The 20,137-nt window shown below is 33.5% G+C and overlaps 2 protein-coding genes and 1 long non-coding RNA gene across 4 annotated transcripts; all 3 read left to right on the top strand.

Annotated features, from left to right (window-relative positions):
• Nucleotides 1–10,026: 10,026 nt before the first annotated feature.
• On the top strand, nt 10,027–13,791 carry LOC114403063. The gene is made up of 3 exons (XR_003664576.1): nt 10,027–11,811; nt 12,366–12,476; nt 13,382–13,791. It is a non-coding gene; the product is annotated as an uncharacterized LOC114403063 (long non-coding RNA).
• A 75-nt stretch (nt 13,792–13,866) lies between these two features.
• On the top strand, nt 13,867–17,484 carry LOC114403098. 2 transcript variants are annotated; one of them, XR_003664582.1, is made up of 5 exons: nt 13,867–13,944; nt 14,023–14,264; nt 14,371–14,412; nt 16,974–17,010; nt 17,088–17,484. XR_003664582.1 is itself a non-coding variant. In XM_028365829.1 (4 exons), the coding sequence occupies exons 2-4, from the start codon at nt 14,137–14,139 to the stop codon at nt 17,262–17,264; spliced, it is 342 nt and encodes a 113-aa protein (XP_028221630.1). In that variant the 5' UTR covers nt 13,867–13,944; nt 14,023–14,136; the 3' UTR covers nt 17,265–17,484. The 2 variants fall into 2 exon arrangements, 1 of the variants encoding a protein (XP_028221630.1); XM_028365829.1 differs by lacking the exon at nt 14,371–14,412.
• A 1,082-nt stretch (nt 17,485–18,566) lies between these two features.
• LOC114402039 (replication protein A 70 kDa DNA-binding subunit D-like) lies at nt 18,567–19,800 on the top strand. Its single transcript, XM_028364583.1, has 6 exons — nt 18,567–18,645; nt 18,738–18,877; nt 19,019–19,176; nt 19,250–19,370; nt 19,485–19,655; nt 19,726–19,800. The coding sequence occupies exons 1-6, from the start codon at nt 18,567–18,569 to the stop codon at nt 19,798–19,800; spliced, it is 744 nt and encodes a 247-aa protein (XP_028220384.1).
• The last annotated feature ends 337 nt before the right edge of the window (nt 19,801–20,137 follow it).

Here is a 20,137-nt window from a genome sequence, read left to right as displayed (position 1 = left end):
AAAGATTGATTGAAAGATGCTTGAGAGATGATGTTGAAAAAGATTGAAAGATAGATGATTCAAAGATGATTGATGATGATAATTGATTGTTCTTGAAACTCATGCCATGGTCACATATTTATAATCTCTTGATGACTCAAGTCAAAGCTTGTGACTCTTGGCAATTTCTTTAAAACTAGTCACTTAAAAAGTTGTGACTTTTGAAAAAATCTTCAGAAACAAGTCACTTGATGAATTGTGACTTTTGGAAATGTATTTTTCAAAATCAGTCACTGGTAATTGATTACCATTAAGGTGTAATCGATTACACATCAACAGATATGACTTTTCATTTTGAATTTTGAAAATTAAAACATTTAGAAGCTCTGGTAATCGATTACAAGTATTTTGTAATCGATTACACAAGTTTAAAATACTTTAAAACTGTTTAAACATAAGTTATAACTCTTGAAATTTGAAATCTTAGCGTTTTAAAACACTGGTAATCGATTACTACCTTCTGGTAATCGATTACCAGAGAGTAAAACTCTTTGGTAATGATTTTGTGAAAACTTCTTGTGCTACTCAATATTTTGAAAAACTTTTTTAGTACTTATCTTGATTGAGTCTTCTCTTGATTCTTGAATCTTGAGACTTGAATCTTGATCTTGATTATTCTTGAATCTTAATTCTTGAAACTTGATTCTTGAATCTTTGGATTTTGCTTGACTCTTGATTCTTTGGCATCATCGAAATAACCTTGGAAGACATTGCTTCCATAAGCTTGATGCAATGACATATCCCATGCTGGTTATATCTATCCACTTATCTATAGTAACCTACGTGAACCAGTTATACAAATTACATTTATTTAAATTAAATTTTAAATAAAAAAACAAAACATAAATTACATACCATGGATAATCCATCAACAAGTAGGGACCTCTTTAATTTCTCAAATCTGTCTATGCCACCAAGGAGGTTGATATACTCATCATACTATTTGGCAAATTCTTTAAGCAAATGGCTGTGCACCAATGACCATGAATCTTTACCTATACCTAATAAGGCAGCAATTGCACGATATCCACAATTATCGTCAACTTTGACATTGACAATTTTTTCAATGAAATCGTGAATGAACGGATGAAATTGATCCAACATCGACACAGTCATTCTTGGAATTGCCTGGTCAGAAGATGATGCACTATGTTTGACTAAAGAATTACTATTTTGCACAGAATGTAAAGCATCAACATACTCCCAGTAAGATGGATCATACTTTGTTGATCTTTGATGTTTGGTCATCGGTTTCTTTTGAGCACCTTTGGTGTTGACCTTTTCTGGAGGAGGACACATAGAGTTCAGATCAGGGTAGGCAATTTCCCGAAGTTTACTCTTTAGAGTAACTTTGCCACAAACATCGAGCTCTTCAAATCGCTTGGATATGGTTTTCATATCTTCGGTTATGGTCACTTGGGGCTCAGATAACCCTTGGTCTGAAAAACTTAGCCTCCATCAAAACATATGGATTGTCTCAAGTGGTATGGTACCAAGAACATATTTGGATAGCTCACATGCACATGCAAGATCGTGAGTAGTTTTCATGACACATCCACAACGAGAAGGGTTTTTGCCAACATCATGTACATGCTCAAACTCAACAACAATCTGATTTAAAGCATACCTTGATACCTTGCCAAGTAGCCTCTTGTATAAGGTAACTTTAAAAACATCTCCAACCACATGTGTACTTGTCTCAAAGGACGCCTTAATTTCATTGTGTTGCAGCATGATCATGTTGTTCATGGCATCTCAAATACTACATAGGTCTCCAAGGTTATTCTGTAATAGTCTTTTTAAAGCCCAATGAGCAAATTCAACCCTTCATTTGAAATACACAAAAAACAATAAACAAATACAATAATTAAAATCAACTAATTCCTAAACCCTAATAAATAAATCAAAATTTTCATACATGTTTGTTGTTGTGTTTCCTAAGTGCATCACCTTATTTGTCTAGGCTTTAACAAATTTTTCTTTGTGGAGAATTATCCATGTTTGGTTGACATAGTCAACAAACATTGACCATGGTGAATAAGCAATTTCAAACTTCTTAAGGCAATCATCAAATTGATGCTCGAAAGGACAATCAACCAAACTCCCCTAGGCATCCATGACATAACCCCATGCATTTTTTTGATCAATTAGGGATTTAAATTTTTCCTTGATATTCTTGTCGATGTAAAACCTACACAACAAGTTGGTACACTCAGGGAATACAGTTTTCACTACATTCATCAATGTTAGGTCTCTGTCGGTAACAATAACTCTACGGAGGGCATCACATCTTAGAAAAAGATCCCGAAATCATTCTAGAGCCCATACCACATTATTTAGACGTTCTCCCTCCAAATAGACAAAACCAACAGAGAATGTCATCCACATTAGTGTCACACCAACAAAGTCAAGTAACGGGAGCCTGTACATGTTTGTTTTGTAGGTACTATCTATCAAAAATATCAAATTACAGATATTCCATAACTTCACTACATCAGAATGATACCAGAAGATATCACGTACAACATCTTCATCCTTTAATCTATGCCAATGAATATACTGATCCCATTCAAGAAGCTTCATTAAATGTTGCATTTCAATATCACTGCCTCTTATGGAAGAATGGTATGCACTTCTTGCATTGTATATTTGTTTGATTGTTGTACAACTATTGACATTGTGCTCCTTCAGCGTTAGTAGAATATTTCTTGGTTTCATCATTGACTTTGTCATATTAGTGATAATTGTCTTTTCATTCTTAGTCAATCGACCAGCGTATGGATGTCCAACTAATGACTTTGTCGTTTCATGATTGTGACTTCTACACATTAACTTCACCATCCACCCTTGCCCTCCAACCACTGGTTTCCCAAGAAGCTTAAAGGGACACCCACATTTCCTACTCTTAGTATTTCTTCTTACAAAATCTTTATTCCTAGACATATACTGGTCACTCCTTTCACAATCAATTAACACAAATGAAATCTTTCCTCTCATACAAGTATTTGTGTCTGACCTCATAATCATCGCCACAAATCAAATTTCATAAGCAACAGATCGAGCCTATTGTAAAATATCATCTTGGGTAGCAAACACCTACAATGCAATCCACACAAATTTAGTCTTTAAAGGGAAATTAATTTTATTAATTTAATAATAATAAATCACATTAATACCTGAGAAGTATTGAACGCATTAGAACAATTAACATGTTCTTCATTCACACCAGCTCTGTCTTCATTTTGTTCATTCATATGAACTTCTTTAAATATTATACTGTCATAAAAACACATTCAAAAGTTTGAACATCATAAACAAACAACCCCTAACTGTACTATACAAATACTATTACACAAAACCCTACGTAATTTTTTACTACATACAATATTATAAAATATTAAAATTGATAACCCTATATATTAAAAACCAATAACATCAACTTTTTCTACTTACAATTCATAATCATATAATACATTAAAAAATTTATAACCAAACCATATGTAGTAAAATAAATTATTTTATTCAACTTAATTCTAATGCATGAAATTATGACCACACAAAACAATCAATTTTAGACCACAACAACTCAAATAAATTATCCATAAATTACAAGTGTAAATTATCTTACAATTAATACCATTTACAAATTAATTATCAATCTAAACTTATTTAAAAATATTTAAAACAATAATATGAATTACATTTCAAATAAACAAATAAAAAATAATTTTTTACACACTAATTTAATATTTTTAACAATCATACTAACATATTCATGATTTAAAAAAATTTATAAAATTTAATATTTCTTTTAATTTTAAAAAAAAAATTAAAAATCCGTATAATTCATATGGATTAACTAATCCGTATGAGTTATACAAATTATATAATCCGTATAAGTCATACGGATTAACTAATCCATATGATTTATATGGATTACCTAATCCATATAAATCATACAGATTAGTTAATCTGTATGACTTATACGGATTACATAATCTGTATAGCTCATACGGATTAACTAATCTGTAATTTATAATAAAACTTACGGATTAATCAATCCATTAGTTATATAAAACTTATGAATTGTTTAATCCGTATGTTATGCAAACAAAAAAAAAATAATGCCGACGTATCTTTGATGTATCTTCGTTAACAACCAAAACAACCACCGTAACAACCACCAATGACGTACCTCTGTAATACTTTCATCTCAATCGAAGCGGCACAATGCACCTCTCACAACACTGAAAAACCAAGAGTTAACCAAGAACACAAAGGAAGCAATGCGTTAGTGTAACAAAAGTCACTTTAAAGGAAGAAGAAAGCAATAAGGGAATTTTTGGAATTAAATTTTATTACTAGTGCACAAGTAATGATGCTGATGCACCTAGCCACACCCGATAGGCGAACATGGACTAGCCCATGACGCCGATTCCGATCCAGCCCAGGCACGTGTTAGATGGGCTTATTATGGACTCCGCCACAGCCATTAAGTGGCGGATGATGGAAATGTGGAGTGAGAGGGTAAGGTATTAGATCCAATTTGGGTTAATTGATACGGATTTTGATTTTGATTTGGTGTTCCAACTGAAAATTGATTGTTGGGTGTTGATCGGTTTTATTGGAAAAAGATGATGAATTCTAATAATATTAAGGATAATCTTATAAAAATAATACAAATCGTTAATAAACTTAATCTTACTAATCAAATTAAATAAAATTCTTAAAGGATAGAAATTAAATTATATAAATTATTATATTTAGAAATAGAAGTACTAGTCAAACGCTATTAAAGTATCTTATTAAATTATAAATATTTGATAAAAATTTATTTGTTAAAATAATTGATAAATATAAAATGACAAAAATATTAATAATTGATCTAAATTTTTTATGATATATTTCTCACTTCACATGAAAGAAAATATATATTATGATAAAAATATTATTTTGTTAACATTGGGATTGATTTTAGGCAATTAAAGGAGCATTTAGTATAAGAAAAGTTTATTTATGTCTAAAAAACATAATTTTTGATAATGGTGAATCCCAATAAACATCCCTTGAATTAAATTTGGTTGATTGATGATAAGTATTCTTGAAAATATTTATTTAAGTTTTTTATAAATTAAAGAGAAACAGAATATCTTTAAATATTTACTTTAATTATTTACTACATTAGATAATTTAATAAGAATGGCATAATATTAACCAACCCAATTATAGATTAAGGTTGAGAGATGACTAATAGAGTTTCTTAAAGTTAAACTACCGTGGTAAAAATGTATTTTAACTTGAAAAATTAGATTTTTGTTACGAGTATAATTTTGTAGAAAATTTAGCTAAAAAGGAATTAGCAAAAAAGTTCTTTGATGAAAATGTTATATTTTAAAATAGATACTAAATATGAAACATGAAGACCTCCAATTTATGTGAAAATAAAAAAAAGAGTAAAATAAATTTCTTTCTTAATAAAACACTGTACAATTGAATTTAAGTTTGATAAAAAAAAAACATTTTTTATGTGTAAAGATACTTACATTATCAATCATTTAGAAATAATTTGAATGTGATGAATTTTGAAAAATAAAATCAATCATTTTCTTCTTTTTTTTACCAAAAAAAATCAACCTTTTTCATTTATATATTAATTTGTAGTTAGATGGAATTTTATAAATTATATATTTAAAATATTTAGTTTATGTGATGCACGTGCTAAAATAATAGTTTAAAATATCTAAAAAGAAACACAAACTGAAAAGTGTCTTTGAGGAGAAATCGAGAAGTGTTGAAACACATAAAAATTAGAGAAAAAAAATACATAAAATTAATTTTGAAATAAAATCTGGAACAAGGTACTAATATTTAGTCAAGAAATCATCACTTTTAGTTCGACGAGTTTGAATTCCTTGAGCTTGTGATATTCAATTTAATCTCGAGATTTTATAAATTGTACGTATGCAAAAAATATTATTAAGACTTAAGAGATTTAATTTGATATTTACATGTACAATAAAAAATATTAAGCGGATCATAATTGAAAGATTAATTATTATCGTATTCAAAAACAAAAAGAAAAAAATATGCCATGTCCACATGACATGAAATAACCAATCAACACTAATCATATGGTTACATAAACATATGAGAAATATGAGATTAAGAAGAAAAAAAATATGTTTATGGAACTAAATCAAAAAAATATTCCGTGTGGTGAGTTGGAAACTTGGAATGGAAAAAAAAAATATTCTAAGTGTCTAACACCCAAATTAAAGAAAGGGGTGCGAAAAAAAAAATAAGAAAGAAAAAAGAAAGTGGTGCATTGTTGTTGTCCCTCTCACACCAATAGCCCTTTTCAAGTACAACAAAGTGGGGTTTGAGTTTAACGCTGAGCAATCAGAGAAACCCTTCTGGATTCTTTTGCACACCCGAAAAACGCAATCCACTGAACATGGACACCGATCCTGATTGCATTAAAACAGTAATTTCTGGCCAATATTTGTCATATATATATATATATATATATATATATATATATATATATATTGTTTAAATTAAGTTTTCCTAATATGCAGCACATGGTTTAGTTGTTTTTGTATGTGTCTATTTTTGATTTTTTCTTTTCTTTGGTTAGTTTTTGTTGAAGGGAAAGTGGCACATGATAAAGCATGAAGCAATTTCATTATTGAAAAGTTTTAGTAATGGAATTATTTAATATATTAATGTTTGTTTGTATTTGGAAAAATATACATTTAAATAAAAATTTGTACAGCATGTGACACGTTGATATGTTACTAATATAAGTTGAGCTTAAATTTTTTTCATATTTGATTTGCCAAAGTGACAATCCATCCAAGGTATATAATAAAAGAGAAGACCAATGAAATCCCTAAAATGTCCATGGTTGAGAGCTTGACATGTGGCACTTTTGTTAGATTTTTGGTAATTTTACCCTTCCAGCTTTGGGCTTAGTCTTCTACCACCTGACTTGCTGTGTTGTCTTTGTTTTCTGTTGGTTGCTCCACCACTTCTCTTTCTTCCTCTCATTTGTGTTAATGCTTCCTGTGTCTGGATCGATTCATGCTTTAATTCTTTAATAACTACTAATTTGTTTCCTCTGTTCTCCTTATTTTGCTTCGTCAATTTGCTTTCTTTTTCCTTAATTTTTCCTGTTTTCAGTTCCAGTTGAGTTTGCCAGCTGCTATGGTTTTCCATTTTTATGCACGGTTTGTATCAGTTGATTCCTTCTTCGTTTCTATTTCCTTAGTTCTTCACTTGCTTCTTCTCAAGGTGTGATTCTGTGGCTTTTATGCTTCTTTCCTATATATGGTTTTTTTTTCGGCTGTTTGGTGCTTGGCTGAGTTTGCTGGGTTTTTTTTCCGGGTTGTTCTCCTTTGTTTGTGGGTTTCTTTTGCTGCATTCTTGCGTTCATGTTTTGTGGTTCCTTGATTTGTCCTTTTATTTCCTCTGTTTTGTGTTTTATTACATGTGTTTTTGGATTTTTCCTTACTTTGCTTTTCTATTTGAGGCCGTTTCCGTTTGTTTTGCAGTTTTGTTTGGTATGGTGTTCTCTTTGGTTGTGGGGAGTGAAGGTAATACCTTCTCACATAGGCATCAACTTTGGTTTGGCCTTCCTTTTGGTTGTAAAATTTTGGAAAATAAATCCCCTATTTTCTGTCTAACTTTTGAGGCAGTTGACGTTTGGTAGAGGTTCTTTAGCTTAAGTATTTTTTTTTTGTGTTTTTTATTGTTGGTGTTTTCTTGAGATTTTTTTCTTTTTCTGAATGCATGGTTGGATTTTTTGTATCATTGTGTTTCAGTCAGTTTCTGCTGGGGTTTGTTTCCGAAAAATTGTGGGTGTGTTTTGATTATAAATTGATACATTGAGGATTGTTTGTTTCTATATTTTTTTGGTGTGATGCTGACACTTGCATGTCTATTATACACTTGTGCCCGCAGATTGGCTGATTCCTATGGATGTTTGCTTTTTCTTATGCATGTCTAGTATATACTGTCTTGCAATCTGTAGGATGATTATTGGTTGCACTTCTTAGAGTACTTGAATGAGGCTGAAAATGATGTTGCAACTGGCTTGTTGGCTTGCTTTTGTTTTCTGCCATGTAAATTGTTGGTGAAATGGGTTCTAAGTTATGTGTTTGGTCAAATGCCTAAATGAAGTTTTATTTTGGTAATTATACTGTTGTGTTGCCTTTGTTTTTTGTTGGTTGCTCCATCTGCAAAATTCTGTTTTCCTTATTTTGCTTCCTCGGTTTGCTTTCTTTTTTCTTAATTTTTCCTGTTTTCAATTCCAGTTGAGTTTGCCAGCTGCTATGGTCTTCCATTTTTACGCAGGGTTGAGCCAATGGTTAGGTTGGTAAGATGTTGCCGTCGTGATTCAATTATATTTAATATATATGCATTTATGGTTATTTTGTTTGGTCAGGATAAAAAAAAGTTACAATCAATAATGAAATGTTGTTTTTGTTCCCTTATGATCTTATTTGTTAACTTTTGTGGTTGTTTATGTTGGCATTTGAACAGGATCAAGAAAATTGGAAAATAGGTAACATGTGGTCATGCCTGGTATGTTTTCTAATATCTCTCCATGTCTGGTATGTGTTGGTTGTCACTTAACCAGGTTAGGACAATCAGAAAATAGGTAAGATGTTATTCCATTGCTTAAATATTAGTTCACATTTATGTGTGTTTGGTTATTGACTGTTCTTTTGTGATTTTGCTCCATCTGATGTTAAAAGAGAAGCCCAATAGGATCTCTAAAATGCACATGGCTGAGAGCTTGACATGTGGCACTTTTGCTGTTTTTTTGGTAATTTTACCCCTCCAACTTTGGCCTTAGTCTTCTGCCATCTGGCTTGCTATGTTGAGTTTGTTTTCTGCCATGTGGCACTTTTGCTATGTTGCCTTGGTCTTCTTTCCAGGTGCATTTATTGTTGTGCCCCTCCACTGTGCTACGTTGCCTCACTCTTTTGTTTCTTCTTCAGTTTTTTGGTTTGTATTAGTTGACCGCTTCTTCGTTTCTGTTCCCTCAGTTCTTCACTTGCTTCTTCATTCAGTTCCTCCTCGATTCTTCACTTTGTCTTTGCTTGCTTCCTCCACTCAAGGTGTGCTTCTGTGGCTTTTGTGCTTCTTTCCTATATATGTTTTTTTTTCGCCTGTTTGGTGCTTGGCTGACTTTGCTGGGTTTTTTTCCAGGTTGTTCTCCTTCTTTTTTTGGTTTCTTTTTTTTTTGGGGAAAAATGTAAATTATATTAAACCCAAAATGATACAATAATAAACGGGACATACCCCGCAGTTAAAGAAAATCAAAAGCCTCCCTAATACAAGAAGACCTATATCAAGATGCTAAAACAAATGCAACAGGTGCGCTTGTCTATACATAAGAAACTTAATCTTGCTAATAACCTCTATTATAGAAAATTGATAATCTTCAAAAATCAGCTTGTTCCTAGACAGCCATATGCAGTAGACTGTAATTGCTATAGCCAGACAATGTAATTTTCCTTGAACACCTGATGTGGATCTGCCCCTAATTAAAGAGTCAGTAATGCGTTGTAAAGAAGTGAAACGCCTACGAAAAGGAGCCAAATCACGAATGTGAGCCCAAACTTGGAAAGATTTCCTGCAAGAAAAGAACAAATGAGCATTTGACTCAGCCTCATTTGAGCATAAAGGGCAGAGGGAACCCTTGTTCAAAAAAGCAACATTGTCAAGAGTAAGCAGCCGGTTCCTTTTAGCAAGCCACAAAATGAAAGACATCTTAGGTGGGATTGCTGGGTTCCATATAACTGAACACCAACTAACAGTAGGCTGGACACCTCTAATGTATTCATAGACTTTGTCAACAAGCAATTGTTCATTGGTGCTCCAAGATTGAATCCTCTTTTTGGCCTCTTCCGTACTTAGCTCTTTAGAGATAATAAAGTCCCTTATTTGAATGATTTTCTTTATCAAAACTGAATCTGATGAAGAAGTATTGTAATTCCACACATCGCTCCCTCTGAAATAGTAATGGTGAACCCATCGAACCCATAGAGAATCTTTCTTACAATGAAAGTCCCACAGGATATGGGAAAGAAGCGCAAGGTTCCAGTCCTTGAGATTAAAAAGGCCTAAACCCCCTTCTTTTTTCGGAGAACAAACTACTGACCAAGCAACCAAGGGATTGTTTTTGCCAACATCCGCTTTGCCCCACAGAAAATTACGGCACGAAGTGTTGATCCGGTCTAGAACAGATTGCGGCAAAGGAAAAATCCCCATCCAGAAATTCACAATTCCTTGAATAACTGCTCTGATCAACTCTAACTTACTTGCATAAGATAAAGACTTCTTGCTCCATCCCTGAATCAGGCCAGTAATCTTGGAAAGCAAGGGAGCATAATGACATACATTTAATCTAGATGATAAAAGTGGAACACCCAAGTATCTAAAAGGGAAGTCACCCAAGCTAAATCCAGTAAGCTGTTGAATATGAGAAAGCTCATGAGGCCTAATACCGACTGAGTATATGGCAGATTTATCAGAGCTGATGGAAAGCCCTGAAACCCTACAGAAGTGCTGAAGCTTGGCAAACATAGTTGACACAGAAGGGATATCTCCTCTAGATAGAAGCATAATATCATCTGCAAAAGCCAAATGAGATAGCTGAATACCTGCACAGTTGGGATGAAATTTAAAATTGGCATCATCCTTGAGGCTGCTCATATCTTTGGAAAAGTACTCCAAACAGAGCACAAACAGATAAGGGGAGAGAGGATCCCCTTATCTAAGACCCCGCTGCCCTTTGAAGTGACCATAAATGGATCCATTGACTGCCACACTAAAGGAAGTGGAAGAAACACATTCCATGATCCAAGTACAGAACTGGGCTGGGAAGCCAATGGACTTAAGCATCCAATCCAAGAATTCCCAGGAAATGGAATCATAAGCTTTATGCAAGTCAATTTTCAGGAGGCATCTCGGAGAGGATCTTTTCCGGGCATATTTGCGCAAAATCTCTTGAACTAGGAAGATGTTGTCCATCATCTTTTTGTTCTTAATGAAAGCAGTTTGAGTTTCCCCAATAATAGTCTCAAGCACTGGGGCTATGCAGTTGGCCAGAATTTTAGATACAATCTTGTATAACAAATTACAGCAAGATATCGGTCTAAAATGGTTAACCTGGGAGGCCTAATCATGCTTAGGAATAAGCGCAATAATAGCACGGTTGAGCTGCTTTAGAATTTTTCCAGTTGTAAAGAATTCATTAACCGCTGCAAAGATATCATCACCAATGATATTCCAAGCCTTCTTGAAGAATAAAACATTGAAACCATCTGGCCCAGGAGCTTTATTGTTATCCATCACAGAAATAACATTCCAAACCTCTTGCTTAGAAGTAGGACAAAGTAAGGCCGCAAAGCAATCGGTGGGAACCTTAGGACCCCTGTTGCAGATCGAAATGGAAGGAGTTTAGGTCAGCTCATGAGCACTAAACAAATTATTTTTGGTTTCTTTTACTGCATGCTTGCTTTTATATTTTGTGCTTTGTTGGTGTGCTTCTTAGATGATCATCACAGTCAAAATCACATTATTGTGTTGTTCTCCAATGCGGAAATTAGGGAAGGTCAGTGTATACTGTCATATAGAGATTGTTGTTTTCCCTGTTTACCCCATGGAGTTGATGCTTTTCTTTCTGATTGATACAAGATCCTACCCATACTTAACTAGCAATTCCTTTAAGTCAATTATGAGATTAACTACCTTTCTGGGGTAAATCTGTTATCTATGTTTTCTATTTGTTAAGTTCAATGGAAACTTGTTATTAACTCAAATCAGAGTGTTGTGCTCACTTCCCCCACTAATAATTTCTGTAACTATCAGCACCATTGATAGGATTGTTGTGGATAACAATTAATTCTATTTTCTATTGCTGCTGCTAAAATATTGCAAACTTTAGAATGGTGCCTGCTTGATTAAATCAGATTAACTTTATGCATGTTTAACACTCCTGATACTTTTAATTCTTAAGTTTAAATATCAGGCATGCATTTCGTTTTATATTTTTCCAGGTTTTGTTGCATGCATTTGGCAAATTTGCTTCTATTTTACTGTTGCATTTTATTTCCAATTCTATTTTTCCATGCTTCTTTGAATATCAGACATGCATTTCCTTTTATATTTTTCCAGGTTTTGTTACATGCATTTGGAAAATTTGCTTCTATTTTACTGTTGCATTTTACTTCCAATTCTATTTTTTCCATGCTTCTTTGTTGTTTTTCCTGTTTATCACATTGCCCTGATGCTTCTATTTCTCATTGGTACAGGATGCTGACCATCATTAGCCAACAATTCTTTTGAGTCAATTATGTTAAAGGATGCATTTCTTTCAGGAGCTCAGTCCCAGAGTGTTTGTTGAGATTAATTGCATTCCTTTGGTAAACCTGCTATTTATGTTTCATTTTTGTTTTGTTCAATGCAGAATCTAACCAAAAGTAATGGCAACTCAACTTTATTAGCTAAAATCACAGTGCTGCTATTTATTGGCTTCCTCCAATCATAGTTTGTGTAACTATTAGCACCATTAATACAATTGTTATGGATGATCGTTGATCCTGTTTTTTACCTGTACTATTGGAATATTTCATCCTTTTGAATGGTGCTTATTTTTAAATTCAGACAAACTTTAGTTGTCTTGAATGTTGCTGATACTTTTAATTGTTATACTTTAAGTAATGTGACGATTTTAAAATCATATATTTATTTGCTCTGACCTAAAAATATTAGATATGGTATGCCTGATATGCATTTCTTTTTATATGTGATTAGATTTCGTGCCATGCTTTACACAAAATTGCTTTTATTTGACACATTAGATTCTAGAAACAATTGCCATAATTCTCTTTGGTGTAGATCTGCTTTGATCTATCTACATACATGCTCTGCATTCATCTCTGCCAAAATTTCAAATTTGTTTATCAAAAAATTACTTTCGATGCCATATGATTTTCATCCAATGGTCATGCATGAGGTCAACTTCCAACAATTATATTTCTGGCTGTGAAAAATTTAGAATGCTATTATCCTCTGCTGTGCATTTTTTTAACCCAAATTCTCAATATCAGCCCAGGTTTATTAAATTAGCAACCAAGTGGCAAACCTCTGTCTACATTGTTTGATCATGATGCTGGCCCAATTGTCAGATCCAGTTGACCCATAGAATGTGTAGCATTAAAAGCATTTATAATATAATTATTTACTATGCACAAATAACCGTTCAGTTGCTTGCACACCTGTGTAGCTTGCCAATGATTCTAATGCCCCTGCAACCTTGACTCTTCAGAAACAGCGATTGAGACTGCACACCTGCCAACCAAATGATCCTGCCATTAATTCAAACTTTGGGAAAATGCAATAATTTAATTCATGCAATTTGCTACTTCAGCTTCTAGTGACATGCCAAAGGACAACTTATATACCAAAGGACGTAGAAGCTTCACAACATTCCTGGATTTTCATGTCTTGGTGTTTTTCCTGAAGTACCATTAACTTCTGACTGTCCCAAAGATGAGCATAACATCACCAGAGCCGCCTAAACAACTTTAATTTTCTTAGCTTTTGTTTTTAGTAAACTGCTTCTCTCCACACCAAATGGTTGTTGTAACTGCAATTATCATGTCTGTGTTATTGCAGATGAGGAATCCCATTATGAGCCAACACTGCATGTTACAATTTATTGCCACATTCCACAACGACAAGGTGATATTCGACTTCTCTTTTACTCACATTGTTTTTTCCCTGATTCTTTTTACCTGATACATAACACTTAGACCCCTACTAGCAACTAGAATGCATGTCTGGACTCTTGAACTCACACAGGTCCTGCTTGGTGATCCTAAACCATTGGTAATCTATAATTACTACTTTTACATTATAATCAAATTTTTACCCGAAAAAATTAACTCAGTTAAATTTTTTGTTCAGATGCTTCCACCTCTTGCAGCAATACATCTTCCTTCTTGCGTTTTCATATGACGATTTTAAGAACGTTCAGCCCTCCATTGCAATGGCATATCCTTCTGATTGGCCCTGGCTTTCATGGCAAGCATGTTGCCCAACCCTGTTTTCTGTCTAACTTTTGAGTCCATTTCGATTTGTTTTGCAGTTTGGTTTGCTGCGGTATTCTCTTTGGTTGCGGGGAGTGAAGGTAGCATTGATTTTTTCAGGTTCTTTTCCTTTGTTTTTCCGTTTCTTTTGCTGCATGCTTGCATTCATCTTTGGTCTTCCTTTTGGTTGTAAATTTTTGGAAAATAAATCCCCTATTTTCTGCAGTTTGATTTGCTGCGTTGTTCTCTTTGGTTGTGGGGAGTGAAGGTAATGTTGTTGTCTTCCTTTTGGTTGTAAATTTTTGGAAATTAAATCTCCTCTTTTCTGTCTAAATTTTTAGCCGGTTGACGTTTGCTTGAGATTCTTTAGCTTAAGTATTTTTTTTTGTTTTTTTCGTGGATGTTTTCCTGAGATTTTTTGCTTTTTGTCAATGCATTGTTGGATTTTTTCTATCATTGTGTTTTAGTTAGTTTGTGCTGGGCTTTGTTTGTGAAAAATTGTGGTTGTATTTTGATTATAAACTGATACATTAACCATTGTTTGTTTCTATATTTTTTTTCATGTCATGGTGATACTTGCATGTCTATTATACAATTGTGTTGCCAGGTTGACTGATTCCTATGCATGTCTATTATATACTGTCTTGCACCCTGTAGGATAATTATTGGTTGTAGTTCTTAGAGTACTTGAATGAGGCTAAAAATTATGTTCGACTGTGTTTTGGCTATTTGTAGAAGCAAAGCTTCCAAGATTATTTTGATGATGCCAAAGATTTTTCAAACAAGATTAAAGAAATCAAAAAGATTCAAGTGAAGATTCAAGAGAAGACTCAAGATATGCAAGAACCTCAAGAAAAACATCAAGATAAGTATAAAAAGAATTTTTCAAAGAAAAGATTGCATAGCACAATTTGCCCAAAAGAATTTTTCAAAGAAAAATCTTTTACCAGAGTTTTTAGTTTCTGGTAATCGATTACCATAAGGTCGTAATCGATTACCAGAAGCCCAAAATAGTTTTATAACTATTTTACAAAGTAGTAATCGATTACCATGGGCATGTAATCGATTACCAATGTTTTTGAATGTTGAATTTCAAATCTCAAGAGTCACAACTTGTGACAAAATATTTTCAAAATAGTGTAATCGATTACACAATATTTATAATCAATTACCAGTGGTTTTGAACATTGGATTTCAAACTTCAACACGAAGAGTCATAACCTTTGATAAAATAAACTGTGTAATCGATTACCAGTGACTGATTTTGAAGAAATTGCCAAGAGTCACAACTTTTAAAGTGACTGGTTTTTGAAGAAATTGCCAAGAGTCACAACTTTTTAAAGTGATTGGTTTTGAAGAAAATTTCCAAAAGTCACAACTTTTTAAAGTGACTGGTTTTGAAGAAAATTGCCAAAAAGTCACAACTTTTAACATGGTTTCTTGAAGAGCCATCAAATGGCTATAAATATGTGACCATGACATGAATTTCAAAACTAAATCATTCTCAACATCTTTCTAAGAGTTTTTGTTCAACACTTGCTTTGTTAAGAAAAGTTCATTGGGCAAAAACTTGTGCTATTCTATTTTCTTCCTCTCCTCCATTCTTACAAAAAGCTTTTCAAGAGACCTACTCCTGGTGACTGTTTTCAAGAGAAGGTTTTCTTCGTTGCAAACACTGAACATAAGGGACCAATGTTCCTTGGGTTCATTGTAAGAAGCAGGATTTGCTTCTTGGTTGATCACTGGACACAAAAGACCAATGTCTTTTGGATTAATTGCAAGAAGTGGGTATAACTTCTTGATTGTTATCACTGGACACAAGGGACCAACGTTCCTTGGGGTTCATTGCAAGAAGTGGGAATAACTTCTTGGTTGTAATAATTGGACACAAATGAGGGAAGTCCTTTGTGGTTCATTGCTTGAAAAGGAATTTACAAGGATAGTGGAAATCTCAAGCGGGTTGCTTGGGGACTGGATGTAGGCATGGGTTGTGGTCGAACTAGTATAAATTCGGTTTTGCATTCTCTCTTTCCTTAATCTCTTTTACTTTCTGTTGTGTTTATATTTCTTTAAGTTTACTTCTCCTTATTTGTTATTCGAGTAACTTAAAATTAAAGAAATAATTGAATCTAGGGAATATCTAAGAAAGGGAAATTTTCAATTAGGAATAGTCAACGAAATCTAAATTCAACCCCCCATTCTTAAAATTTCTGAGGCCACTTGTCCAACACTGTTATGTTTCTTTAGTTCTACATTTAATGTTTTCTACTTCTTTCTGATATATTTTTTTCATCTCATGCTGAGAGTTGCATGTCTATTATGCACTTGTGTCCGCAGCTTGCATGATTCTTATCCATGTTTGTTTTTGCTTTGTTGCTCATTGTTACCACATTTCCAATTGCATGTTTTGTTTATGACTGATCAATTAACTTTTTGGTTTGTCGTGGCCATGCTTGGCCATTTTTTGGATCATTTATTGGATGTGTAAGTAAGAAAAGAAGGCCATTGAAATGCCTATTGTAGCCATTGTTGGAATTCTCACATGTTGCCATTTTGCTGTGTTTTTGCCTATTTGACCCGTCCCGTTTTGCCCTTAGTTTTCTTCTAGCTGTCTTGCTCGGTTGCCTTTGTTTTCTGCCATATGTTTTGCTGCCTTGCTGCACCTTCTTTGATTCTCCGACGTGTATTTCTGTTCAAATTTTATCGGTCATGTTGTGGTAGAATTATGGCACGTGCTCCAGATAACATCAAGTCTATTAATGGATCAAAAGAGACACTTAAACTTGTCGTAAGAATTACTGATCTTTGGTTTGTTGGGACTTTCAACAGGTCTGAACAAGCAGAAATGGTCATAACTGATTCTCATGTATGGTTTTCTTTGTCTTTTTGTTTGGTTCATTATTAACCATTCAACCAGTTACTTATATACTTTGTCTATTACAGGGAGATGCAATCTATGTTGTCTGCAAACAAGATCAGCTAAAGTCTTGGAAGACTAATTTGATGGAAAATTGTACTTATGTAATGCATAATTTTAAAGTCATGAAGAATGATGGTCAATTTAGAATCTGTGATCACCAGTATAAATTAGTTTTTACTGACTGTTGTGAGGAAATCTGATTTGGAGGATCTTCCCTTTAAGAAATATAAATTTGCTGATTTCACCAATATCATTGTTGGGCTCTTCCAACCTAAGTTGTTGGTTGGTAAGTTCAGTTGCAATTTGTTCAATAGTTTGTTCACAAAATTATAGCTCTTTTGATGACATTTTTTATTTTATGATTTCTTGAGACATTATTGGCGTCGTGGATGAGGTGGTCTATCGCCATGTGGGATCAAAGAGTACAAGGGTTGTTTTCAAACTCAAGGATTTGAGGTTATATTGTGCAATTGACCTTTTGACAAATTATGTCTTTTATAATTATTATATGCTCTTACTCTCATCATTGTTTGTTTGGTATGGTGTCCAATTGCTATCTGTATTTGATCATTATAAGCTGATGCATTAACCATTGTTTATTTGCCATAGTGGCCAAATCCTGTCTTGCACTCTTTGGGATAGTTATTGCTTGCAGTTCTTAGACTACTTGAATGAGTCTGAAAACGATGTCCCCATCATTATTATATTGACCCATGCGCGAATCAAAGAAGGCCAGGGTACAACATGATGTCAAATTTGTGAATTCTTATGCTTATTAAATAACATCTTATATGTTTTTTTTGTCACAAAAAAATACAGGATCTTATGTGTTGGAAAATAAAACAAAAATGAAAGAAAATAAATATGAAGAAGATGCACAGTCTTGAATTAAATAACAAAATAGCAGTAGCAAATTAAATTTAATTGACAACACATGAATAATGCATTATAACATACAATAAGCACAAGAAAATAAATTAAGGAAAGAAAGATATAACCTGGGTTGAAGCGCGTAAACGCTATACTTAGAGAGAAAACGCCCCCACTACACGGGTAAGAAATTCTGATTGTGCTCCTCTCCCAAGATACGACAACCCGTTGGTTCCGATCGTGTGCAGCGAAAGGATCCCCGAACCTTATGAACACCAATGCTCTTGCTCTCACAAAAATTAAGTTTTGTATAGGAAAAGAAAGAGATAAATTTTTGGCAGAAAGAAACCAGAAACCAGAGCTCTCAGTCTGTCATTTCTAGAAAAGAGGAAAGAGATATATATAGGCATTTTGCAACAACAAAATATGACCGTTAGAAATATGACCGTTGGAAAACCAACCTACAGTTGTCACAACAAATATAACAAACTAGTTTGACTCATTAAAACAAAATCTTAAGAGAATCTAAAATAAATATTATTTTATAAAATAGAATTAATATATATTTATAAATTTTAAATTAAAACACAAATATTTACCAACATTATGTACCCTCAGTCAGTAATTCGTTGATGGCCTCCAAATTATTGATCAATGAAGTTGTGTTTGAAATTCAAGAATTCAGGGAGAGGTTTGTTGGTCATGGCCTTGGTCCTGAATTTACAAACTTTCTTAATTACATGTGTGAATTATTTTTTCTAATAGTTTTGGTTTATTCTATGTCTATGGGCTTTCTGATTTAGGCATTCAGGTTCGGTCAGTTTTGACACCTGGTGGCCAGGGGAGTTCGCAAGTTTCAGGTTCAAGCCAATTGTCGTCAAAGGATGCATTTCTTTCAAAAGCTGAAGCAAAGACAATCTCTGAGATTAGCAACATTTCTGAGGTAAAACTGTTAATTCAGTTCAATAGAAAACCTGATGAAAAGTCCTGGTGATCAAAATCTATGAACTGTAATCAAAGTCCTGCTATTTATTCAATGGTTGTACCAGTTAATTTGGAATGTGACACCTATCTTTTTTTCTAGGAAATTGTTTGTGTTACTACTGGCTCCATTAATAGAATTGTTATGGATAACCATTCATGGTGTTATTCAGCTTGCAGTTACTGCTACAAAAAAACTGATGTTGAGACAGCAGCATTCACATGTGCATGTGGCAAACATAATGATCAACCTGTGCTAAGGTTATTCCACTCGTGTTTCATTACTGTCATCTTCATTTATCACTCTTTTTTACACTCTTATGTACATTGGCAGGTATAGACTTGAGGTGATGGTCAACTACAAGGAGGAAAGCACAAAATTTTTGCTCTGGGACTGTGAATGCACTGAGTTGATTGGACCATCAGCTAATGAAGTTAACAAGCTGAAAATTGAAGTACCTAACCAAATTATCATACGATGGTTTTTAACATTTGAATGATGTTTTATTAGTTTACTATCGAATTTGATTACATGTATTAATTATGGGATTTTTTTTTCTTTGGTCAAGGAGGGTGATGTTGATTTAAATGTTTCTCCTCAAGCCCTTGATAAGTTGCTGGGTTATGTCCTTGCATTTAAAGTCAAAGTTCAACCCAAGTTTAACAATGTTGTTGTTCTTAGATACTCAAATGACATAGATTTGATCAATGATGTGGTGGAGATGCTGCCTGATGCTGAGGTAATGTTTTGTAAAGCATGTTGCACCCATTATTGTCATATCTGTTACCCTGAACTTATATCTTATATAGGCAATTTCCAAGGTTCATGGTCCTATTTTTGACTCCGATAATCCTCCGATGATCCTTCCCAACTTGAATCTGTAAGTTGACACTGTGATAGTGTTTTCCAGATTCTGTGTGTGTTGGCAGAATCTTATTTAAAAACTCCATCGCCTCTAATTCCAAATTTAGTTTATTGATCAGTGTAAGTGTTATGCAATAATCTGTGTCTGTCACAGTAGATCATGATTCACTTCTGGGTCTTCCATTGACACCTACAAAACATATTACATCTTATGACTGTGATGATGAACCAAAAGGTTCTCAGATTTCACCGACCCAACTTTCATCTAACAAATTAGCAAGACATGAATAAATTGAATGAATGCAGTTACTTGCATTTTTTTTGCGTTGTATGGATTCTATTATTTGGAAGACGTGC

Source organism: Glycine soja, chromosome 20 (genome assembly GCF_004193775.1).
Source record: "Glycine soja cultivar W05 chromosome 20, ASM419377v2, whole genome shotgun sequence".
NCBI lineage: Eukaryota > Viridiplantae > Streptophyta > Magnoliopsida > Fabales > Fabaceae > Glycine > Glycine soja.
Note: the sequence above shows the minus strand (reverse complement) of the source record. Positions and strands in the feature narration are given on the sequence as shown.